This window comes from Macadamia integrifolia, chromosome 11 (assembly GCF_013358625.1).
Source record: "Macadamia integrifolia cultivar HAES 741 chromosome 11, SCU_Mint_v3, whole genome shotgun sequence".
Lineage (NCBI taxonomy): Eukaryota > Viridiplantae > Streptophyta > Magnoliopsida > Proteales > Proteaceae > Macadamia > Macadamia integrifolia.
In genome coordinates, this window is record NC_056567.1 from 32,977,296 (window position 1) to 32,998,462 (window position 21,167).

General features: G+C 39.8%; 1 protein-coding gene and 1 long non-coding RNA gene across 4 annotated transcripts; one reads left to right on the plus strand and one right to left on the minus strand.

Annotated features, from left to right (window-relative positions):
- Positions 1–6,586: 6,586 nt before the first annotated feature.
- LOC122093228 lies at positions 6,587–7,122 on the minus strand. The gene is made up of 2 exons (XR_006144390.1): positions 7,035–7,122; positions 6,587–6,943 (listed from the first exon to the last, which is right to left on the minus strand). It is a non-coding gene; the product is annotated as an uncharacterized LOC122093228 (long non-coding RNA).
- Positions 7,123–9,434: 2,312 nt separating this feature from the next.
- On the plus strand, positions 9,435–19,608 carry LOC122094248 (pentatricopeptide repeat-containing protein At4g26680, mitochondrial-like). Of its 3 annotated transcripts, none has more exons than XR_006144700.1 (2): positions 9,435–9,938; positions 17,040–17,408. XR_006144700.1 is itself a non-coding variant. In XM_042664989.1 (2 exons), exons 1-2 carry the CDS (start codon positions 9,914–9,916, stop codon positions 18,928–18,930), a joined length of 438 nt encoding a protein of 145 aa, XP_042520923.1. In that variant the 5' UTR covers positions 9,436–9,913; the 3' UTR covers positions 18,931–19,608. The 3 variants fall into 3 exon arrangements, 1 of the variants encoding a protein (XP_042520923.1); XR_006144699.1 differs by having other exon boundaries at positions 9,435–9,911; XM_042664989.1 differs by lacking the exon at positions 17,040–17,408 and adding an exon at positions 18,518–19,608 and having other exon boundaries at positions 9,436–9,938.
- Positions 19,609–21,167: the final 1,559 nt, after the last annotated feature.

The following is a 21,167-nucleotide window of genomic DNA, read 5'->3' on the forward strand; positions in this document are numbered from 1 at the left end:
TTTTTTGAAGATCGGTTCTTCATGAAAAAGATAGATTGTAATTTACCTAGTCCATTGCATTTGATTTCATCACATTCCGATACCGTATGAAGAAGTTACGGCATTTGTCGCAGTCGAGGGTAGTTTCGATATTGAGGATGAATTTTTTAAAGGAAGTGTTCTCCATGTAACAATACGACAAAAATACAATCTTTCCAACGGTTCTAATTTCATCGTATTTCGATTCCGTATGAGAAAGATACATCATTGGAAAGGTGTAGGGGCAATTTAGTCTTTTTACATGGATGATTCAGATGATTGAGTCTTCTGAAAAGTCGTAGAGCATCCAGTTACGATTCCAACACATTTTGTTTCATATCGATCGGATATCGTATGAAAAAGTTATAAGCGTTTCTGTAAAGTCGGTTCGAAAATTCAAATCGAAAATCCATCAGTTGCTCTCGGTGTTGGGTGGATTTTTCGGAATTTATTTTTGAAATTTGAAGGGCTTTTGTGTAATTTCAAGATTTTGAAGGTCTGAGTTGCAAGGGGTCTTTAAGCACTGAAACATATGGAGGCAGGGGCTTGGTTGTAATAAAGAGGAGTAAAGGGAAGTAAAATGGATGGTCAAGATTCGACCACATAGGCTTGATGCCCATCCAAAGGCTGCTGAGATTTTGGTTTGATATGGACGAGATAGATGCTTGCGCGTAGGATTTGATTGGTTAGGTGCATAATTCTTGATGCACTGGCGCTACACCTTATCAAGGTATGTTAGTGTGTTTCGCTCGTGTATAGAAGATATAAAGAAGATTTCAATCTTAATGATCTAATGAAATCTGATTAAAGCCATCATGGATGATTCGGATCCAATGGTCGATATCCATTTCTCTTTTGTGAGTGGGAGACAAGCTCCCTTAAAATGTGGAAAAGTAATAAATCATAGATCGACAACACTTCTGACGATGTCAGCGCCTACGTCATGATGACGTCATCAAGATTCAAATTTAATGGTTTGGATCTATTGTCCGTTGGTGTAATCTGACGGCTCAGATTATAAGATCTTTTATATGAGATCTACGGTCAGATTTCGCCCCTGTTGCGCGCGCCGCCGGTGTAGCCTACGCCACCCCTACGAAGATTCCATTTTGAGTGTTCTGGTTGGTCCAACTTCAAATGGCCATATCTCTCTCATCGTAACTCCGATTTGAGTGATTCAAGTTGGAGATTCTTCATCTCTCTGAGCTCTACACATCAAAGGGAAGAAATCAGGCAGAGGGATTTCTGAGGTGGTCGGAAAAATGAGTTGAAGATCGTGGAAGGCTAAGGGTTTGAATGAAAGACTTCCATCCTCTTGCACTTCATCCATAGCCCCCATTAGAGGCTTAGGAAGCTGCTGGAAACCAAGGTAGCAAGTTCTATTGGTTGTTGCCAAGAGAAAAGAAAAGAAAATAGAAGAGAAGAGAAGAAGAGGGAAATAGAGAAGAAGTTTTTCCTCTCTTTGTGTGTGTGTGAATGTGAATGTGAATGCCATTGTTGCTCCATGAAAGTAAAGACAAGGAGAAAAGAAAGAAGAAGAACCTAGAATTTGGTTCTTGTGAGTTGCTTCAAGAAACCCAAGTGCCAACCGGGGTTGAAGCATTGGCGGCACCGAGACAACGTGGTTGTGGTCCGCATCAAGTGGAGATCGACATTATTGCATCTCCGACGGTTACTCCTTGCCAAGGTAACCTCACTTTTGCCAAATTTTCATTATTATAAATCATTGTAGGCAAGATGTTTGATAAACTGCCTAAGTGATAGTTGTAGTCTATTTTGGGGAAATTTGCATGTATGAGTGCTTCACTATAGGGCATTGTTATAAGCCCAACTTTATTTTATTGGTGTTCAATGGGTGCTGGACACAGGGGCTATGTGTTCCTTGGTAGGTACAACTACCTAAACCTATTTGCCATGGGTGCGGCCTCTCAGATCATTCTGAGAAAACTAGGGTGAAGACCTAGCCATTGTATGTCATTGGTGGAAACTGGGAATGTGTTCCCTTGGCTGTGGGTGCAGTCATAATTAGTATTGAGTAAATGCTGAGCCCGATAGTGGGCATTACTCCGTGCATGTGGGCAACTAGCCGAAGCACGTATTTCTTGTGTTGTGGATGTATATGCTCGTATTTGTATTGTGGATTGGAGTGCTTGGCTGCAGAATGGGTGTGTACATCTGGTAGACCTGACCACTTAGTGGTGCAGTGTGGATGGGCACACGACTGTGTATGTATGTGACAGTGATTACCGTGTGAGGTTTATGAGACAACTCTGGGCAGCAATACAGGTTATGTGAGTAAGTTTCATGCAACAGTAAGAATGGTCAGTAGTATACATAGTAGCTCTGGGCAGCATCAATAGACTGTGCTATTGAAGTGCAAATAGTGATTGCCACATCAGGGGTACAGTTGGAAAGTGAAAAAAAGATTTGGCACACTGATTCACCCCCCCTCTCAGTGTCAATCGGGACCCAACACATAGGTGGGTCATACAGGTGGGTAGGAGAACCCAACCCACCTGTGCAAGCCACCCATGCAAGCAGCACCCAGACCACACTGTGGGTTCTACCGGTGGGTCTAGGTACTCGCCGATAGGATCCCGAGGCTCAGCCAAGACCGATGGGTTCAACCGGTAGGTCTAGGTACCCGTCGGTCCTACCTATCGGTGCCACCCACCAATGTTCAGTGGGTTTTGCTGCCCCCATTTCCCTTCTTAACCCCGCCTTTGGGATCCCAAGGGGTTGATATCTTCGCATTTTCCACATATTTAAGACTCCTACATGAATACATCATAGATCTAGGTTCAAATCAAGATTTGAAAACAAATCATACCTTCAAGCTCAAGTAAACCCCAAAACCCAAGATCCTTCCTCCAACTCAAGATATCACTTAAATCCCTTCAGATCTTGTTTATTCCTTTAAAACATTCAAAGACAACACATAGACTCTCTCATAACTATTTGATTTAACCACACAAGAAGGTTTCACAAGATCCAAACTGGCATCGAAACTGCGAGGGATGGCTTTGGCAACGAACGGGAAACATTTTCCCCCACACTTTCTTCCCTTCTCTCCCTTCTTCTCCCTCCTCTTTACTCCTCTCCAGCCCTTGCTGAACAATAAATGGGAGAAGAGTAAATGCTATTTATAATTGGGTTATGAATATCTACTAGGGTGTGTTTAGTTTTGACACCTTATGACCCGAATCGCATTAAATTGTGATGCCGACCAAGTAATCAAAAATACCGGGCAACACATGACTCCACCATGACGGGGGAACTCGAAATACACGTGGTCACCCAAGTTGGGCTTACTGGGACCCACATCCCCTACAGGTGGGTAGCACGGGAGGGTCGTACCCGCCTGTGACTACCCACCAGTAGGCCAAAACATGGCCAACCTTGCTGGGTTTTGGTGGGAATCAGTCCTCAACGGGTATTTCATTCCCGCCACTTGTCATGAATCAAATTCCCATCATTTAATACAACAATTTACCTTCCCTACTCGTACATAGCCTTATGATACGTGCAAGGGTATGGCTTAGGTGTGCGAACCACATCAAGCAGTAGCTCGACTTTGTCCGACCACCCCGCATTCAAAGTCACCTTTGCGATACACCATAAGGCACCCGCATCAACCCTTGCCGGTTCAGACCTTGCATGACTAAACTGAACCAACCGGACAATATACCGGGTTTAGAGAGTAGTGCACTACAATATCCATCTAGTGTTGGACAGCAATCTTACAATCTAAACCAACAACCTGCTATCCTCCCAAAACTTCATTTTAACCCCTCTCCACACCTTACAAGATTAGATGTATCCTGTCAGAAAGTTTCAAATTTTTCATGACATTCATCTAAACACCACACCCATTTCACACTTTGTCGCTATATCTATAATTTGCAGTGGATTCCAAGCTGCAACCCCACAACCACTTACCCAAGAAGGGCTCTATTGATTTTCAGGGCAGTTCTAGACAGAAAACACCAACCACCTTTTAGGTCATCAACACCACTTCCAACTGACCATATGATGCTTGCTCTTTTCTTTGGAATCAACCCCCTCCTGTATGAAATCCCCATCATTTTCTCCATCCTCAGAAATTAGAGCTAGAATCAACACTCATACAATTTTGAACAAGTGTTGCCGTTCACCAAAATGATAAAAAATTTCTGTTCAAAACTTCAAATCCAAAGCCTCTCTAACATTCTCTTCAGAACAGGATTCCACCACTGTGGTTTTGTAGCATTAGTCAAACAGAGAATTGATCTACATTTCAGAAATATTATCACCCTCCCCCCGCCTCCAAAATTCCTTTTTTACTCCTTATGAATGAAAGTGTATCTGACAATTAAGAAAAAAATGCAATTTCTTTCACATATATACTCCCGGTCATAGTTTGAAATGTCGAAATTTCTACATAACATTTCGGATATGACACTTGTATAAATAAACAGCAAGCAAATTCAGGTGTCTTCGATGTCAGCTTTTGCACAAAATGGACCATATTTCAGTCCCATTTCAGTGGCTTATTCGACCATTTTGGCAATTTCAATGGTATATTTCGGTTGCATTTCAGCCATTTCAGTGGTCTATTTCACTTATTTCAGTTTCAACTAGGGTCTAAATCCCAGTCGAAACAGAAATCTTAGACCTTGCTCACGGTAAGCATCTAGTTGCAATGTGTTTGCACCAACCATATCAATAGCATTCAACCTTGCAATATATCTATGGAGATTGAACTAAGTCAGGCTTCTCAAAGCTGCAGCTAGTACCTTGTGATGCAGATCAAAGCCTGAAAAAAAAAAAAAAAATATATATATATATATATATATATCACAGCCTGAGAAGAAGAGGGCTGAGAATAAACTTCAAATATATATATATATATATAAGTACTGTTCACGTGAACAGTGACCAATGTGGGTCCCACTGCCAACTCATAATGTGGAGAAGACTTGAAGAAGATTCCCTCTTGATTCGTGGGCCCCATGGCCAGCTCGCATGGAGGAGTTAGGTTGAAAGATTTTAGAAAATCTTTGATTGATATAGTTTCCATTTTCATATTTTCTTCTTATAGTTAAGAAGATATTATCTAGCTAGTTTCTAATTTTAATTTTTTACTTTTAGAAAGTAGGAATCCTAATGTATTGGGTTTCTATTGATGTAGTACCGACAAGGGTTTACAAAGGAGAACCAAGACCAAGGTCAACCCAAGTGGCTGACTGGGTCGACCAAGATATGGTCCAAGTCAGCCCACGATTTGGCTACTGATGGGGTTACTAATTAGTTATTTAGTTTCTATTTTGAAGTCCTAAATTAGTTTCTAATTTCAAGTCATTGTTAGTTTCTAATTTCTGTCAAGACTACTTTCTACTTTCATTAGATTCCAATTTCCAGTTTTTAGCAACTCAGATTTACTAATTTTGAGTTGCTATTATTCGTAAACCCTCCCCATCATTATAAATAAAGAAGAGGGCTCTTTTATGAGCCACGATTTTGACAATTAGAAAAAAAAAAAACTTCATGGCGCTGCCGCTGGATATTCTCCATGGCTGTACCTTTGTGTTTGATCAAGGGTTAGGGATTGGTGTGTGATCCGATAGACATTCTGTGGCGAAAAGTCCGGGTGGGTCTTTTATTATCTGGTTTTCTTATTGAATCTCTTCTCCAACAGTTCAGGCAAGGGATCTAACTTCTCTGCAGATTTCTGGGTTAATTTCTCTGTTTGCTTTCCCCTATCGGCCTAGCTTTGGAGAACTAGCCATCTGATGGCCTCCATATTCTGATCAAAGGTTAACCCTATCCAAAGGGAGGATCGATCCAATTTTGGTGTCAATCAAACCATTGGATCTGCTGAAGTAAACTGTCAATCAGTTCTGGCCGATTGTCAAATCTGCCCAGGTCTAGGTTCTGATTTCTGTTCTGTGTTGCTGTGACTTTCTGGACTATTAGCATCTGTGATCTGAACCTATTGGAAGGTCTTATATTGATATTAAAATTTCTGGTTTCATTCCTAAGACTGCTGCTGTTTCTGTAATTCTGTTCCTGGAGATTGACTATATTCTGGACTATTGTTTGGGCTGGTTTGCTGCTATAAGTTGCTACTGGTTTTTTGGTTGTTCTCTAGTCTAAAAGTTACTGCAGTTTTGGGTCTGGTTGGGTGTCCAATCTAGCCCTACATTATCTATATTTGTAAAAGGGAGAGATTTGGTTTGATTTGTAACTAGTTTCCAAATAGGATAATATCTAGTTGTAAGGGGATTTCTTTCCTTTCCATGCAAGGAAGGACCCAATTTTGTAATCAATTTAAAGTTTATAAATAATGGAAGAAGGCTGATCTACAGCCCACGATTGAATGAAAAGAAAAAGAAAGCTTTGTGACTGTGAGATGCAATTTGTGAGAGACAGCTTGGGTGAAATGCCCTAGAGAAAAGTGAGATACTCAACCCAACCTATCCCCTTCCCCCTTTCCCCTTCTCTTTTTCTGTTTATTTCCTTCTCTCTATTTCGTTTTTCCTGCTATGAATCAAGTCCCAACACCTGCTGCCATTGCAAGATCTGAGAAGACAAGTCCAATACTTGCGGCATCTCTTTTGTTCAATCTAACAACCGACAGCACCTGTGATCCTGTTATGGAATTAATCCCTAGTCATCTAGCTGGGAATTAGTTCTACATTACCTAGTCCATGAACCATATACATGTCAAGACTACAACAACTTCACAAAAGATTAAGATCATCTCATCAGAGAAGCATTAGTTCTTATGTCAAATTTTTTGAGTTAAGAAGACCCATAGATCTGCAACCCCCATTTTCCAATATGACAATAGCACACTCTTTGGAGTTCTTGGCAATGGCTCTGTGTAGCACAGATTCACCTTCATCATCCGCTGCATTGGATCAGCCCCCACCAACAGTAACTCCTGTGATCATTAAAAGCAGATTGAGAGACAAATCATAAAAATGTAAAACCAAAGAAGGAGAATCAAGTTGTGTCATTGAATGAAAACTTACACGCATGCAATCTAGTTGGCCATGGTATGCACAAACATGAGCAATGGATGGACCAAAACCTTCCCTAATCCTAGATCTAACCTTAGCAAGATACATGCACTCAAGTAACCCAGGCAAATATAGCCGATACTCCCCCACCCATGCACCCCCCACCCCACGCAAAAAAAAAAAAAACAGACATCAAAGTTCATATTTTGAATTCAAAATGAGTATTAAAATACCAGTTGTTAACCAACTCTTTTAATCAATCTTCCTACATTTTTTTCCCAAGAGATGGACAGTGACATATATTCCCCCTATTTGTGATATATTCCCCCTATTAAAACAGAAACAGAAAAACCCTGAAAAGCATCCTCTATACAAGGCCAGCAGAACCTACATAGGGGTTTCAGATTCCAACCCACAGGTAGGACTGTCAAACACTGTTATACAGCACATATATATATATATATATATATGGCTTAAAGTTCGCAGAAACAGGGCCTAAGGTTAGACCTAAAATTAGGTCAATAAATGAACACAGCAACAGTATTAACTCTTCCAAAGATGATCATGATCCAATGGTTGGATGACTGTTACAGAAGGTCTAAAGTAAATGGCAGTTTGCTGTCAAATTTAGTAACAAACATAACTCTCAAACACTTGGTTAGAATATCCCCAAATTGATATCAAATAGCAGGTCTCAGTTACAATACGACACCCTTAAGTTATCTCAACCAATTACTGATCAGAACATAGTTAACAAGTTCAAGCTCCAAAATAGAAACTAGATGCTAAAACAATAGAGCAGCAGTACCAGCCGCAGCTATAGTCATATCGAGAGGAGGGGCTGGCATACTCTATATGACTTCAGAAAATCAGCCAGGGTTGATGAGTGGATGTGGTACAATAGCCCAAGGAAGGAAATAGAAACTACAGTAGGAGGCCAAGCCAGCTGTGCCACAGGGTTGGAGAAGTATTCAATCACCAGCTGTTGTGGGTCAATCAATGGAGTGGAACAGCAGTGGATTAATGGCTCAATATCTCATTACTAGAAACTCGTTTCAGGTTTAACAAATTAGAAACTAAGAAGAAGAAGAAGAGAGAGAAAGGGGAAGGAAGAAGGGGGATATGACCAAATACGATCCGATCCTGATCTAAATCTAAATCTATAGGACGTGATTTCTCGATCTGGAAGAGATGAACAGGGCTAAATTCAAAGCCCAACACTCAGTTTACAAGCCTGTTTTACTCAAGGTTGCTAAATTAAACTAGACCGTCCACTCGGTGAGAGCACGCTACCCAGTCGCATGGCTCCTGTTCAGACATTGGGGGCATAAAATGACCACATCAGCCCTTTACTTAGATACCTGGACATGCACTGCCATTGATTAATATACAAAGGCTACATGATCAGGTAGTGATCCTTTCTCCTACTAGGTATAGTAGGTTAGCTATGAGTAGCTAAGGATATGCTTCTCGACTTCATGCATTACTACAAACCTCACATCAACCAGGTGTATTCATCTGGTCCCAATATTTAACAAAATACATCAGTGTAACGATAGCATGACGATGGGCTTTTACATGGTTTGAAAAGTGCCTATCTTCATAGAGCAATGCCTAAGACGAGATTTTGTATTTTACTCGAAACACTATTGATTTTTTAATCGTTACAACGACCTAGGAGCACCGAAAGCATAAGAAGTATCAAGATCAACACATATATGCATTTAGAGCTCGTAAAACATTATATTAATAAAAATAGCATCATAAGGAATCATAGGAAAAATTCTATTCCAATATATAAACATGCTGAAAATTTATAGAATTGCCATTTATATGCATATATTTAACATACATTATTGAGAAAACTTAAAATCCTAAGAACATGGAGGTTGAATTTTCATGACAAATGGAATTACTAAAATGCCCCTACACCTTAGACACAGCCTAAGATTAAGAACACTTGAAAAACGAAAAAAAATAAGTTGAAAACTAATTTATACAAACATGTTAATCAGGGATACTATAGTTTTGAAAACCAAAATAATATTTACAAAATTTGTGCATATTAAATTACAAAGATACTCATACTCCTATATCTAGATACAAGAGAGAAATGGAAAATAGGGACAGGGAGGATCCTATAATTAAAACATTTTTAAATTATTGATGATTTAATAAATATATTAAAATTTTTAAAATTTAAGACAATTAGAGAATTAGAGGTTATTACTTCCTGATTAGCTCAATTCATAGAAGCATACTTAAAACCTAACATCAAACTGAACCTGACCAATTTCTTAACTAGGTAATTCACGACGAGACAAGCCAAGGGACCCTTTAGATCCAACCCAAGTGGTTGACACCCCTCTATTTGATATATATATATATATATATGTGTGTGTGTGTGAGAGAGAGAGAGAGAGAGAGAGAACGGTAGGTCTCTCAGGGAGTCTTGTGACATGACCCCCTGCCTCTTATGTGCTCTTTGATGGGTACCAATATGAATTACCATTGGATGCGTAAGGAAGAACAGTGGTGCCTAAATGCCCATGTTTTCTTACGGATTTTCATAGCTTCACTAGGGGTGTTACCGTCATTTTGCGAGTCCCTGAGCACCACCAGTCAAACGAAGTCTTGGTTTGATCAAGCTTCTTTCGGAAAGCAAATTGGAGCTTTCAAGGTTTGTCGTTGAACCGATCTGTACTCTCTAAGCTCTGTTCTCAGGTAAACTCCTTCTTCTTAGTGATGTAACCTAATTTGTTTTCCCTGCTCACAAACCCTAATTGAAAGGGGAAGTGATCATTCGCCATAATCGAGAGAAACTCAACCCTGAAGCCCTAATTTTGCTGGAGGAAGCATTCATCCGTTGCACCGATTGTCGCCGTCTATGTATGTCCACAACTTTTCATGGTTTAGGTTTAGTCTTCTCTCTCTCTCTCTCTCTACAGCTTTATACTTTTATATGCGTCTACAGTTTTATGTTAACGGATGATAAATTAAAAGGTTGTGATGTAATCTGAATTCCCCAAGAAATAATTCTCAAATCTCGCGGAAACCAGCACTTTCACCCCACACATACTCACTTCCACCACCATAGTATTGTAGTTTTGGAATTGGTTAGAATGAAATGGAAGAAGTAGAAGATGGAAACCATCCTGAATCATTTTCCCACTCTATTGCATATAGATTTCATTTTAGACTTTTTGCTTATCTTTACTGTCTAAATTTATGGCAAATGATCAATTAGATACCCCCTAACTACTTCCTTTGCCATTTGTGCATTTCAGTCCTTGTCTTAGAGTTAGAGGCTTATAGCTGGACTCATTCAACTTCAGGTCCTGTCCTGAATCCTCATCTCTTTGGATGATTCAAAATTTCAGGCAGGTAGATATCAAGTAATTGTAGGCAGGCTAGGCCCACGTGTAAGGATCAAAATGAAATAGCCCCAAACGAAACAAGAGCAACTTGTATTACTAAGGCTGAGATCTGAGTACCTGGTATAATTTATTGTGGAGGCCTGTTGGAATGACTTTTAGTAGTCTTGTAATTCTTAGATATGCCTTTCTCCATCTCTTCTGAGTGCTCCAGTTTCGTAAATAGAATTTGCTGATACGGCTTGTTAGTTTAGTAGCTGAGTACCTTGCATAGTTTAAGACTATATGCAAATACAGATTGTAGATCTGATCTCATACAAAATTTGACTAGTGATGAGTACCAAATAGTATGGAATTACATATCTGTGATTGTTGATTCTGATCTTATTAGCCATGACCTGCAGGATTTAAGTGAGGTTTATAACTTGTCCTGGGTTACTTTAGTGCTGTTCTGAGGCTATGCAAATACTGCTAGTGTGAGTCGTGTGTGTGTGTAGCTGTGTGCTTCTAGGCCTGAACCGCTTGATCAGTTCAACTACTTACCACCAACAATCGTATTTAGCTCCTCGTCTTTCAATTCAGATAATTTTGTTTTAGGATTCTTAACTTCTTAAGTGGGGTTTATAACTTGTCCTGGGTTACTTTAGTGCTGTTCTGAGGCTATGCAAATACAGCTAGTGTGTGCGTGTGTGTGCGCGTGTGTGTGTAGCTTTGTGCTTCTAGGCTTGAACCGCTTGAAGTTCGACTACTTACCACCAACAATCGTATTTAGCTCCTCGTCTTTCAATTCAGATAATTTTGTTTTAGGATTCTTAACTTCTTATTCTAATTTGTACAGATAATTTTGCTAGTTCAATATGCTATAAAAAAGGGCAACCCAGTGCGCGAGGTTCCTGCTACTGCAGGGTCTGGGAGGGGCAAGTGCATGTAGCCTTACTCCCTGCTTCGTAGAAGAGGTTGTTTCTAAGTTTTGAACCTATGACCAACATGTTACAATAGTGCAACTTAACCGTTGAGCCACAGGCTCGCCCACTAAAGAAGCAACCTAGTGCACGAGGCTCTTGCTATTGCAGGGTCTGGGAGAGGTAAGTGTACGCAACCTTACCCCCTACTTCGCAAAAGAGGTTGTTTCGAAGTTTTGAACCTGTGACCGACATACTGCAATAGTGCAAATTAACCATTGTGCCACATGCAGCAATATCTTCCCTAGTAAGGGAGTTGTGCTATGCCTATATGCTAGGGGTAGATCTTGTAGTATTAGTCTCAGTCTATACACTGTGTGCTCTAGCTCCCACTCTATGACCACCATGTGCACCACTAGATCCACCATGTGTACCAAGAGGATGGCCATGAAGTACTAGTGTGCTAAGATTTCCCAAAATGATCACATTAGAATCTATCCTTGTCATCTCCATGAGGTGGTCCTTGGCCTCGGCCGCCATCAAGCCAATCTGTAAGAGCTAGTAGTAAGAGTTGACTGCTCAAGAGGGGATGCATGTTCCATGGCCATCCGCCAAGTCTCCTCACTCTATAAATAGCTACACACCTCATCAAGGGATGGAAGAGGAGACCGACCCAAGAATTGCATCCGAATTGGCTCATACTTTGGATTCAAACCACCAAGTAAGATAAGAACGCTGTCATTTTCAAGTGTTCGGTAAACTTGAGCTTCATCTTTTGGATTGGACAATTGGAGGTCCCTATAGTGATCATATTCTTCCTAGAGACCAATGACAGTGTTGTAGTACTCAGAAATGGTTCTATCTCCTTACTTCATTGTAATGACCGTTTAGAGTAGTTGATAAACCTTAGCCGAGTCACCTACTCGGTTAAAAGTTTTGCAACACTGTCTTGAATGTCCTTGGTAGTCTCTTTTCTCATGAACCTTCTTCCTATCTCAGATTTCATAGAGAATATTAGCTAAGCCATAACAGTGGAGTTCTCAATCTCCTATTTCGGATACAACGGGTCACTTGGGTGAGGAGCTTGAATGGTGCCTGTAACATACCCTAGATACCCCCTACTCCGTAAGGAAAGCTTCCGGGAGTGAGCCCATTCTAAATAGTTGGTTTTGTGCAACTTCACAATAGAGATCTGCGTATTTGGGTTATCAAAAGTCGTAGGAGTAGGATGAACACTACTCAATACATTGGCTGAAACTTCTCCAAGTTCACTGTCTTTAGACATATTGTAGAGGAGGAACCACACACAAGATGAGGAGTACACACTCTACCCAAATTTTCCTTCCCAATACTCAGAGATAAACCCAACAAAGAGGTAAACACACAATACAAAAAAAAAAAAAAAAAACCAGATCAAGGCACACATCAAGGTAAACAAGTTAGGTTATAACACTTTAAGAGACCCAACCAACACATCTCATTAACCCAATATGGCTGGAATTCACAACAAATTGCACTTTGGAAGCAAGTAAAGCTAAAAACAGGGGAGGCGGTACCTTCAAAACAGTAGAAAAATGAGTTGTGAGCTCACAACTCCATCCTCCAAGAATTGAGATCCTAGAAGCCTGGTAAGAAACCTTGGGCAATCCAAAAAGGTATTCCCCACCTCCAATAGTTGCTGGACACGAGAATCCCAAAGAAGAGCTGGCGGTGGCCGTTGAAAACCTTGTTTTTGTTGTATGAACTCCAAACAGCTCCAACCTTCTATTTCTTCACATGCAATCTCTTCTTGGGTTTGCTTTGACCTGCTTTCAAGCTTATCTCATGAGTTATTCAAGATTTTCACATAATGATCTGTTCTTTGGAACCCCTTTGTAACCTAGGGTTACAAAGAGATGAAATTGAAGGGGGAAACTTGTAATTTGACTTTCAAACCAAGACCGTGAGCTTTGATACCAAGTTAGAATACAAAGATGGTGAGAGACCAAGAGAGCAAGAGAAGAAGAGGAAGAGGGGGAAGGGGAGAAATAATGGTAGAATGTTGTGTAGAGAGAACGATCTCTCTAACACATATATTGCTTCACTAATATATTACATGGAATTATATACACCTCCCTAAGGTGGTAAAAAGGGAAAAAGAAGAATTACAATATAAGAGAACAAGTAACATAACTAGTTTCCAAAATACCCTTAGTACATTATCTCTCTCTCTCTCTCTCCCTTTCTGAAATCTCTCTTGCGTGTCTCCTTCTTCCTCCTTTGTTATTATTACTTTATACTTGCTGTTTTTTTTATTAGCCAAACAGAAAAATATTCATTAATTAGCAATATTTACATTACATAGCATATCCGCCCTATATATGGATCTTCTATTAGTTAGAGTAGCATGAGCTATAGATTTTAGTTCTCCTAATAGCCTATGTCTATTTATAATACAAAAAGTAGGAGAAGCGGGGTGTTTGTCCAACTCACAGCTTAGCATAATTAAAGTCTTTGGCCATAAGGTTAAAATTTTTTCAAATTGTTTATCAAAAAACAGCTTTAGGTCTTCTGTGTCACTCCACACCCCGTCCACATTCCACCTCTTGGTCCTTGCCCATTTCAGCCCCTTGAGAAGACCTAGAGCCTCCGCCTCACCACTTTTTCCTGTCAAAACATAGTTCGCTTCACATAAGATACTTTTGTTTTGGAAAATAAAAGCAATCGCCCATGTAGACATAGTTTTCTGTTTGTCCATGATACTAGCAATGATGAGAAAGTAACACTTTTTGTGCACAGAAAAGTGTTTTATACTTGCTGTTGATATCATGTTCTGGCGTTGCTATCAGACTTCAGAGAAAGCGTTGCTCAATCCTTATTCCCAATCGAATGATCCTGGAATTTAGATTGAAGGTTTTCCATACTTGGGCGATTTAATTTGAATCCTCAGTCCTAAAACCCTTGTGGTGTGGAAGAAAACCTGCAACAGATCTTAACCCTAATTACTGCCTCTTTCAATTCCAGGGATCAATTCTTAAAATAAGGGTGCTGGTTAGTGTTTTTGTGACCTGGGATCAGTACGATTGAGGGTTGAAGTTCTTCCAAAACCCTGGGTTGATTGGGATTAATTTGAGAAGGTTCTTTCAATCGCTAGCCTTCAACCTTTGCTGGTCTTTCATCTTTGGCTGTTGTGAGGTTGAAGACAACCTCACTTGATGGGGCTTGATGCATGACATGATGGGGCTGGCCTTCTGTGCCTAGGATGCTGCCTTGCTGTGCTGCCACCAATGCTTTCACATCACCTCTTGTTACTGCCACCTAATCATGGGTGCCACATCATGTGCCACCTCATGCCATACCTGACCCCATCATGTCATGCATCTTCCATGCTTCCATGGATGCCATTTAATCCATGCCTTCATCCATATCATGTACATCATGACATCAATGCAACCGTACATGCAGGTCATCATGCATGCTATTTCCATATTGTCATGCATATCATGCATATCTCATGTCATATGTCATCTCACATGCATGCACATCATCTCATGCATACCATGATGTGTTTCCGTCATACATGATATCCTCATCAGCATTATCATGTCATCTCATGCATCATAGCATGCATACATCGTGGATGCCCTACATGCAACATGCATCCGCATCATCACCTTGCATACATCATCATGCATGTCAAATGCATTCTACACTCATGTGTCACATTATGCCATGTCATCCCACATTCATGCCATCATCAGTCATGGGCATCAATATCACCATGCAGGCATGCATGGCATCATCATCACCATGACTATTACATTCATGCATTGACATCTACTATGCATTATGACATCATCACACTGTGCTTGCCACATCATCAGGACACTGCCCACATCAGCACTTTGTTATCAATCTGTGGGTCCTACACATCATCTCCCATGCATCAAAACACCTCCACATGTGACATGCACTTCTTTGGGCATTTTGTAGAGTACCTGGCACCTTTTGACTGACTGTACTATATTTTAGCTTCTATATCTTCCTCATTTGGAGTCAGATTGATGTCATTCCAGTTGTGTTGGAAAGATAACTCGATGCTCTACATATCTCTAGTACAACCCACTTTCCCATTCTGCTACTTGACCTGCCCAAATTTGCTTCAAAGCTGACTTGTCTGCCCAGACATTGGCTGACCTATCCAGCACTGCCAGACTTCCTCAGACACTGCAAACTTACTTTGTAGTGCCATGTCAGACATCATACTTATATTGCCATCTGCTCAACTTTGATGCTCCTAACCGTATTGCCATGTCACTGACCGTGTGAGGGTGTTGGTTCTCATTGTGTTGACAACAATGACAAAACCCTAAATACCATCTCCCCCAGATTTTATGAACCTGAATTAGGGATTTAAGTCCTATATGGGATTAAATAGTTAGTTTCTATTTTGTAATGTTCTATAATAGCTTCTATTTTGAGGAAGACTTGAGTTTTAAGGGATTTTCCCTACTATACATGGTTTTCTATTTTGCTCGTTTCCAAGAAGTTATAAATAAAGAGTACGGGATCATACCCACTACCATTGACTTGAGATAAAAGATTAGCTTCAAGCTTGTGAGTTCTGTGAGAAATGGAGCATGGGTTTGAGGGATTTATAACTGTTTTACTGTGGGATGTAATAAGGAAATCTTGGTTGGATGCCAAGGCTGGAGTTGGTGGGATTCCTTCTCCACAGTTAGGTGAGAGGTGTAACATTTTTTTGTACCTTCTTCTATCTTCTTCTTCTCATGGTCAGTTTCTGTTCTATCATTCACCTGCATATTAGATACTATTCTATTTGATCTTCTAGGTACTGTTTCTATCCACTAAGTTCTGTTGAGTTTGTTTTTTGAGTTATCAAATCAGATTCTTGTTGCTGCTAGTTTCTATTTCCCAACTCACTCACTAATTTGTTTCCTGTAGTTTCTGAACAGAACTCTGTTAGAGTTTCTATATTCAGATCTACATAGTTTGTAATTCTGGGCATTGTTACTGCAGGTTCTAACTTCAGTTTCTAAATCTGATCAGGGGTTACTTTCTAATCTGGTTTCACATACTAATTTCAAATCTGTTTCTATTTTTGGGTCTGATTTCTATTTTGATTTGTGGGCTTTTGAGTTACTGATTCTGACTTCTACTTGCTGAAAATTTCTATTTTGGGCTTAAGTTTCTTGTTCATGGATATGGCTACAGTATCTGAGTGAGTTGCCAAATTCTGTTTTGAGTTTCTAATCCCTACAATCCTAGATTACATGAGGTTTTCTAACCCTAATCCTTAGGTGATTAGAAACAAGGTTCAATTTTCCAGTGCAAAACTTATGCAGGTATATAACATTTAAAAGAAAACACACCGACTTCTACTACTATGTCTTTATAAATATTTCGCTAACTCTTCTCCAAGTTTACTATATTTTCTGAAGTAAAATTATAGAATAAATTTATTTTCATAAGAAAATATAGGGAAGTCATTTACAGGGTATAGCAATGCATGATAATACTTTGTGTCAGGAAATCTGTACTATATTATGATCATTGTTTGATGATTTTATGCTAATTGATAATTTGATGTCGTCTCCATACTCTATACCGATTTTGTTATGATCTTCATTCCATCAATTTGATTTAAACTGTTCCTCATTCATGAATGAAAATCCATGCTCCAAGCCCTTCTTTAGAATTTCATTGCATAGGCTGACTTTGAAGAAGTTACATTCTTATAGGTATTCCTGAGACCAGCTGAACATGTTCATACACACTCTTCAAGTGTTGACGGGATCCTTCTGCAATGAACCCATAGTTCATTCTCCCTGGATTGGAAGAGAATGAATTGGCTGCAAACAAAAAACCCTAGCTCCACAGCCTCCACAGTTGCTGTATTTTGAGATTATGTTCTTTTAGTTGTAAATTGTCCAAGAACAGATTTGTCAGGAAAAGAAAAGAATATGGATTACAGCTGAACATGATTGTAAACCCACTACAAGTGTTGACAACTTCTAGCCTCAATGAACCTGTAATCTACCTGGGTGGGAAGAGTATGAACTACCTGCCAAAGCGTTGGTATTCATCTTCAATTGATTTTGCAAACAAAATCCCTAGCACCACCGCTTCCGTAAATGATGGAATTTCGGGAAGAGTTAAGTGGAATCCTCCTCTAATATCCCATCGGAAAATACCTGAACCTAGAGGCCAAGATCTTGATTTTGTGAATATTGCTCACAGCCACCTTTTACACTTAGACTGGGCTAAGCTTGATGCATTGGCAGACGGTTTAACCCCAATCAAAATCAAACACGTTCTCCCGAAGCTTCACATAGATGATGTGCTTTCACTGGAATTTTTTGATTGGGTTGAACTCTGGAGGCCTCAAATCCACGCACTTGATACGTATTATAATTCTTCATATTCTCACCAAGGCCTATAAATTCAGAAAGAACTGCCCAGTTTCTTTTAATGAACACTGTCATCCCGAAAACTCTAGATTCACCTTCTAAGCTTTTTGATGCCATACTCTATTCATACCGCCTCTGTGATTCATCTCCTCGTGTTTTCGATTCCCTTTTAAAAACGTATGCACATATGAAGAAGTTTAGGAATGCAACAGATACCTTTTGTCAAATGAAATTTCGTGGGTTTCTCCTGACCATCGAGTCTTGGAATGCTTACATGAGCCTCATTGATCAATCTGCAAAACATACAGATATTGCCTTGTCATTCTATAGGGAAATGAGACGGTGCTGGATTTCTCCAAACATTTATACTCTCAATATGGTTCCATGTGCTCTCAATAAACTGGGGAGATTAGAAAAGGCTATGGAGGTGTTTAATGAGATGGAAACTATGGGTTGTACACCAGCTATTGCTTCTTTCAATACATTGATTGCAGGGTGCTGTAACCATGGAACTCTCAGCTTGGCTATGAAGCTTAAAAGCACAATGGAGAGGAATGGGTGCCACTCAAATGTTGTTACATATAACACCCTCATCCATGGATTCTGCAAAGAAGGAAAATTGCATGAAGCAAATAAAATTTTTAGTGAGATGAAAGCTACGAATGTCATTCCTAAACGCTATAACTTATAATACATTATAAATGGGTACAGTCAACTTGGCAATAGTGAGATGAGTGGTAGGCTTTACGATGAGATGGTGAGGAATGAAGTAAAAGTTGACATCTTGACTTACAATGCCTTGGTTTTAGGACTTTGCAAGGATGGAAAGACCAAGAGAGCTGCATATATGGTTAAAGAACTTGGGAAGGAGAACTTGGTTCAAGATGCCTCGACCTATTCTGCCCTTATTAGAGGCCAGTGTATGAGACGGAACTCAGGGCGTGCTTTTCAACTATATAAAAGCATGAAAAGGAGCGGCTATCAACCAAATGCTGGTACTTTTAATATGCTTATTAGTACTTTCTGCAAGAATGAGGATTTTGATGGGGCAACCCAAGTCTTGAGAGAGATGTTGGACAGGTGCATGGCTCCTGATTCAGGTCTTCTAGGTGAGATTTGTGAAGGACTCTGTAAGTGTAGAAAAGTTGAAGTAGCCACAAAGCTCTGCAATGATATAGAGGAAAAACACTTAATGCCAGAGGGTTTCAATAGAGCTGAATAAATTATTGATGAACCGGAAATTGGTTTAGTGGTTCAAACTTGAACCGGCGAAGCACTACAACTTAAGATAGGGGATGATGAAATCAGCTAGCGCTGGAGCACAACAGCCTGAGGATTGATACAAATACAACAGCACCTTGGAGTTTTAGAAGTTGGAAGTCTATTTCAGCATGATTGTCTCGGATATAGAGTTACTAAAGAGTATTTTCTGAGTGGGACTGCAACTATGGTGAAGAGGAATGATGAGGTGGCAGCAGGTTTCAAGGTTCATCAGGCCAGCAAGTGGTGTCTTGTATTGAATCTTGTATGAGTGGACAATGATGTCATCAAGCATTATGGAGTTCACAATTTCAGAAGCTGGAGCTCTTTAGAGTACATGGATAGAAGTATGCCTTAGTAAGTTTTGAAGGAGTTGGGACTCTTGTAAGTTGTAAATATGGATAGCAGCAATACTTATTTATCCTCTTCAGCCGATTAATAATGTAGTGCCCTAATCTCTAGTATAATATGGATAGCAGCAATACTTATTTATCCTCTTCAGCCGATTAATAATGTAGTGCCCTAATCTCTAGTATAAGTGTCCTAATAAAACTTTTCTTATGTATAAGTGTCCTAATCTCTAGTATTTTGATCAAAGTTCAATTTTTGAATACCTATTTCTGGGAGATTCTTGCTTTCAGTGTTCTGTCTATACTTTTCTTTTCCTTTATGTCTTCCATTATTGAGGTTGATCTTTTGTTGCTGTAATAATTGTTTAATTATTGTATTTCCTTTAAATGGGTTCTGAGTGTTTATCTTCTAAGTGTGTAGGCAGGTTCACTCGTTTCTAATTCCTTGATTGCTCTGAATATTGATGATGGGGAAGCACTGAGTGAAGGTTTCAAGTGTGGGCTCAAAAGAGAGTGAAGGTTTCAAGTGTGGGCTCAAAAGAGTTTTTTTTTTCCCCTTAAGTTATATGTTCTAATTCTAGGTCTTCAGAACCCCTATAGAATCCTACTTAGACCTTTATCAGCCATATGGAGGGGTTTGATCCTACATGGGTTTCAAAGGGAATTTAAGTGGGTTGGTGTGTTTTTGGGTTCTCTCATATTATAAGCCGATTAATGGGTTTGAATTCTTCTAGGTTTGTATCAGTGATATCAGAACAACCGATCATCACCCCAACCCGTACATGGAAAGGATAACCTTGTGCCAGAGTATAAGCCCCTAAGAAAGAACTACTTTCCACTAGGAAAAAACTCCTGGAGTAGAATGAGAGCCACTTAGAAAGGGCTTGCTGATCTGGAGTGGCCCGCGGTGGATATCGGGTTCAAAAGTGTGGTTTGTTATAATTGTTATAATCCCATATCAGCCATTAGGGGTTGATCCCACATCGGTTCTCAAAGGAAATTGATGTGAGTTGATATAGTCCTGGGTCCTTGACCTTGTGCCCCAATTTATGGGGTTGAGTTCTTCAGACCCATATCAAATCATTGGAAATATTCCCTATCGAAAGACCCTTGGATGGAAGTGTTTTGGGTTTAGGGATAATGAGTTCAAGAATAACCTGCTCCAAAAGCCATTAAAAATTGTTTCTCCGTTCGATTTGTGAGTGAATCATTTCTCCTAGCATAGATTGTGGGATTTTTTTTGTTCTTTCGCTTGACACAAATTCATGTGATTGTAATCAGATTGCTTTAAAAAGCTTTTCATTGAAACAGGTGGTGGTGGAAGGTGCCTTTGAATTTGGGTTTAAGGGTTTGAACTGCTCAAGCTCTACTTCCCCATATGTTTAGTCCTACCACCCCAATAAGTCTCCCTTGGTAGAGGTAAATGGATTTGAAGAGGGGGAAGCAAATGAGTCGTTAGTACATGCTGGTTTCATTGTGTTTCACAAGAAGAAGAAGCAAGAGAGAGATAGAGAGCGACATATCCTTTGCACTTCCCTTTCCCGTAAGAGTTCCACCAGATTGGCGGGACTGTGCAAGGGGATGGGGTGGGAGAAATGGTAGGCCACGTTGGCTGACAGGAAAAGTTATCTTGTCGATTCAAATTTCTACCCCAATCATCCAAATGCCGTAACAACCCATTGGAATGGAAAAATTCGTACAACAATCCTACCCCAAGAACCCCACCCATCAAAATACCATCAGTCAAACTGGGCTTAAAGTTTGAACTAGATACATATATATGATGTAGCATCAAAAACAGAGGTAAACAATTGTTGGGTTCTAGTAGTAGGTAGGACAGATGAACTTA